This window comes from Pistacia vera, unplaced genomic scaffold (assembly GCF_008641045.1).
Source record: "Pistacia vera cultivar Batoury unplaced genomic scaffold, PisVer_v2 Contig978, whole genome shotgun sequence".
In the NCBI taxonomy this organism is placed as follows: domain Eukaryota; kingdom Viridiplantae; phylum Streptophyta; class Magnoliopsida; order Sapindales; family Anacardiaceae; genus Pistacia; species Pistacia vera.
Window position 1 is genome coordinate 39543 of NW_022196865.1, and position 4624 is coordinate 44166.

General features: G+C 35.9%; 1 protein-coding gene across 1 annotated transcript; it reads left to right on the forward strand.

The window, feature by feature from the left end:
- Window positions 1-750: 750 nt before the first annotated feature.
- Window positions 751-1357, forward strand: LOC116121386 (stigma-specific STIG1-like protein 3). Its single transcript, XM_031407340.1, has one exon. It carries the CDS (start codon window positions 761-763, stop codon window positions 1208-1210), a length of 450 nt encoding a protein of 149 aa, XP_031263200.1. The 5' UTR covers window positions 751-760; the 3' UTR covers window positions 1211-1357.
- Window positions 1358-4624: the final 3267 nt, after the last annotated feature.

Genomic DNA, 4624 nt, shown 5'->3' on the forward strand with positions numbered 1-4624 from the left:
TATATCAAGATTGGTATATTAGATCTTAAGCTTAATTCAAGGCTTAAAAGAACTATTTAATCTTTAAAGAATAAAATATTTGATAATATATAGCTACATCATTCTTATATTTACTGAAAATCTATAAGTTGAGTCATAATTAACGATTATAAATCAATCCAGCATCAATTACTAAATTAAGAGCCGACTGTACGGAAATGTGGTCTATCTGTGCTCGACACGTGGTTAAGTAGTTCGACCAATTGTTCGACCAATTGGGCACAGATGACGGACCCTTGACGAGTGGCCCAAGCCTTTGCACCTTGGGATATGCTTTAATATAGTGCATTTATATATAATATGGTCAATTTTCCATTAAAAAAAAGTCAAATCATAGAATTAATGAAAGTGCTTTCCTAACTAAAGAGCTTATTCGGTTCAGCTGGTTTTGTTTCGATGCCCATTGGATAGGAACCCAGTTGATACTTGACATATAATTCAGTAATTAAAGAGCTTATTGCTACTCTGTTACGCAAATCTCTAATTTGGATTTCCTCCCTAATTATACCTAATTTATACTATAATATTTCTCCTACAACCTAACTTTGTTTACTTCAATTTCTTTAGCCCTTTGAATTAGACCACTCCACTCACAATCCACACGCTTTGAAATTCTTCAACCCCCATTCATTTGCCTTGCTAGAGCACCTCTTTTTATCTCTATAGATACCTCAACCAATCCTCCATTCTTCTCCACATCCAAACAATTAATCAACTCATCATGAAGTCCTTTAAGTTCATGTTGTTCCTTGAGTTGGCAATGCTCGTGGCTATGATGATCATAATTCCTGACCTCATTGATGCAGCAGCACTATCAGAAGAAGAAGAACAATTGAATGAGCAAGAGTCGACAACTTCATTGCGTGGTTCCAGTCGCTTTCTTGCCGTCCATTTGAAGCCTCCTCGGCTTCAGATGAGGACGTGTGACATATACCCTAGAGTTTGTCGAGCCAAGGGGAGCCCGGGGCCATACTGCTGCAAGAAGAAATGTGTAAACGTGCTGACAGACGAGCTCAATTGCGGCAAGTGTGGGAAGAAGTGTAAGTTCTCGGAGACTTGCTGCAAAGGTGAGTGTGTGAATACAATGTTCAACAAGAAGCACTGTGGAGGTTGCAACAAGAAGTGCAAAAAAGGGAATTCATGCACGTATGGGATGTGCAACTACTCATAGAATTTGTGTTATACATTCTGGATCGAGCAAGCTACCTATCATAATTCATGTCCATGCAAACACAAGTGGTGATTGATTTAGTGCAGCAAAACTGGATTAGTTAATTTGTTCATGTTGTTAATTATTTTGTGTGTGCCCAATAATAAAGGCGAGTCATCAATATCTTTGATGAAATTTGCTAATATTTGTTTAATCCTTCCTTTTTTGTTTTTTAATCAACTTATGTAGATGTGATATTACTTAATTTATATATAATGAAGTATTAATTTGTAACCTTTGATCATTTAGTAATATTTTATATACAAAATTGAATCCTAACATTGATGCGTCAGCTATACATTAATTATTAATCATAGAAAAAGAATATTATCTCATTAATTAATCATATTGACAACTACATTAATTGAGGTTTTAGGATTCATATATATAGTAGATCATTTTTAACCTTTGGGTATGTTATTTAGTTTAAAATGGAATGAGATGGGATTTGCAAGGTTGTTGACAATGCAAATTGTGGCTAGTTGATTTAATTTCCCAAAAGAAAGAAAGAAAAAAATGACATATGTAATAAACGTTTAATAAAAATAAATTGTTTTCATTTGATCAAGTATTGATATATTGAATATTGTATTGGATATATTGGATTATTTTTAGCATAATGTATTTAAAATATATTGTTGTAAATATGACCCAAAAACAGTATAATAAGCAATAATCCAGAAGTGTTCATTCAACCAAACAAAAGCACAAAAAGAAAACAATAAAGCAGTAAAGTAAAGGGAGAAGAATAACACCAGATTTATAGTGGTTCGGTAATCTAAAAGATTACCTACATCCACTCTTCAGAGCAACCAGAAAAAAGAACTTCACTATGAGTTTGAGAAACCTTACAGAAGAATCGGCTCACCCCTTTTCACAAGGCATCACCCCGATACAAAAAACCCTCTGATTTTACACCCGTATACCCAGATGCTCTCACCTCTCATACATGCCAAATAGGCAGAAATCAATACATATTTATACAGCAAATAAAGACTACTCAAAGAAAGACAGCTCACACCTACCATCACCATTGATTCCATGGACGAACCTCGGATTTCCAACACAGCACCTCTAACTGTTTCTCTCTCTGTTAACCAAGAGAGAAATGAGAGAAGTGAGCTGCGCACAAGACCTAAAGCCAATTTAGGTTTTTAGAACATAGGGAAAAGACTGAACTGCCCCTCAAGTCTTAACAAATTACATTGTTCTTTCTATCTCCAAGTTGACTTCCACGTGTGTCATCAGAATGCCACATCTCAACAAATCTCCACCTTGGCATTTGAACTTCTCCCTTCCTGGCTGCCTCTGAAAATCTTCTTAATTCTCTTCAACATGCAAAAGGCTCTTAAAGAGCCTTAATTTTTCTAAAGTTACTGTCTTGGTGAACATGTCTGCTGGGTTCTCCTTACTAGGAATTTTCTCCACCTTGATGACTTTGTCTTTTATCAAGTTTCTTATAAAATGAAGTCTAACATCTATGTGTTTTGACCTCTAATGAAATACCTGATTTTTACACAGAAAAATGGCACTCTGACTATCACTCTTAATAGGAACTTGATGCTGAACCATACCCATTTCAACAAGCATTCCTCTGAGCCACATGGCCTTCTTGACTGCTTCTGTAATTGCAACCACTCTGCTTCCGTAGTGGACAGAGTTACAATAGCCTGCAGATTAGCTTTCCAGCAAACCAGGTTATTCCAAATGGTAAAGTAAAAACCAGTCATGGACTTCCTATTATCAATATTTCTAGCATAATCAGCATCTACACATCCCATGATGGGGTTTTCCTAAATTTTCACCCTACTGTAAACTATGCCAGTGGACAGAGTACCCTTCACATACCTAAGGATCCATTTTACTGCTTCCCAATGAGGTTTTCCAGGATTACTCATAAACCTACTAACTGAACTGACAGCAAAGGCTAAATCTGGTCTAGTACAAACCATTAAGTACATCAGACTTCCTATGGCATTGACATATGGTATACAAGCCATTTCTTCCTTATCTTCTTCAGTTTCTGGACACTAGGTTACAGTAAGCTTAAAGTGTTGACCTAAAGGTGTTTTGACAGGTTTAGAGTCAATCATATTAAACTTCTTGATAAGTTTTTCAGCATATTCTTTCTGGGACAATATTAGACTTCCAGTTTTCCTGTTTCTTTCAATGTTCATACCTAATATCTTCCTAGCTTGTCCTAAATCTTTCATCTCAAAGTGTTTACTCATTTCTCTTTTAAATTTATCAATTTCAAAGAAATCTTTACAAGCTAGCAACATATCATCCACATATAGTGACAAATATATATAGCATTCTCCATATAAACATTTGAAATAAAAACAGCCATCAAAACTACTTCGGATAAAACCAGCATTCAACATGAAAAAATCAAATTTTCTATACCACTGCCTAGGAGACTGCTTCAAACCATACAAAGATTTTTTCAACAAGCATACCTGATTTTCAAATCCCCTTTCAAAAAATTCAGGTTGTTCCATCAGAATCTTTTCTTCTAAGTCACCATTTAAGAAGGCTGTTTTGATGTCCAGCTGCTCTAGTTCTAAACCAAACTGAGCTACCAAAGATAACAGTATCCTAATGGTTGTATGTTTCACCACAGGTGAGAAAATCTCATTGTAATCCACCCCTTCAACCTGTGTAAACCCTTTGGCCACTAATCTTGCTTTAAACCTATATGCTTCTACCCCTGGTATGCCCTCCTTTCTTTTAAAAACCCATTTACATTTTACAACCCTGCTGTCCTTAGGTTTGTCAATCAAGATCCAGGTTTGGTTTTTAATTAAAGAATCAAACTTTTCTTGCATAGCCAGTTTCCACTGCCTAAATTCCCTACAACTCAAAGCCTCCTTAACAGTTCTAGGCTCCTCATTAGTGCCTTCAGCAATTTGCAAAGCAAAAGCAACTATATCAACATGTGAGTACCTCCTAGGCAACCTGATTTCTCTTCTTTCTCTATCCCTAGCTAGTTGGTAATTTTGCAACCCAATTTCAACTCTATCACTTTCATCACTGTCCTCTAGGGTAGGTTCATCTTCAAAAATCTGATCATCAGTATTGTGGTTTGGTTCAGTACTGTCCTGGTCTTGATTGTCTCCACCTAACTTTAAGTTTATGGTTTCTGCCCTTATTGTGTTTTCACCTTCACTCAAACCATTTTGATTTAGGCCAATCACTTCATCCTCATTAAACCTAACATCTCTATTGATTATGCACCTTTGTCCTACAACATCCCAACACCTATAGCCTTTTATACCATCAGGATACCCTAAGAAAACATATCTAATGGCCCTTGGTTTTAGCTTGTCAGTTTTCTCATGCACAAAAATAGTACAACCAAACACCCTAAGATTT

Bases quoted from the DNA above. Each gene is read 5' to 3' on its own strand.
- LOC116121386 (XM_031407340.1), top strand. From the start codon at position 761: ATGAAGTCCTTTAAGTTCATGTTGTTCCTTGAGTTGGCAATGCTCGTG.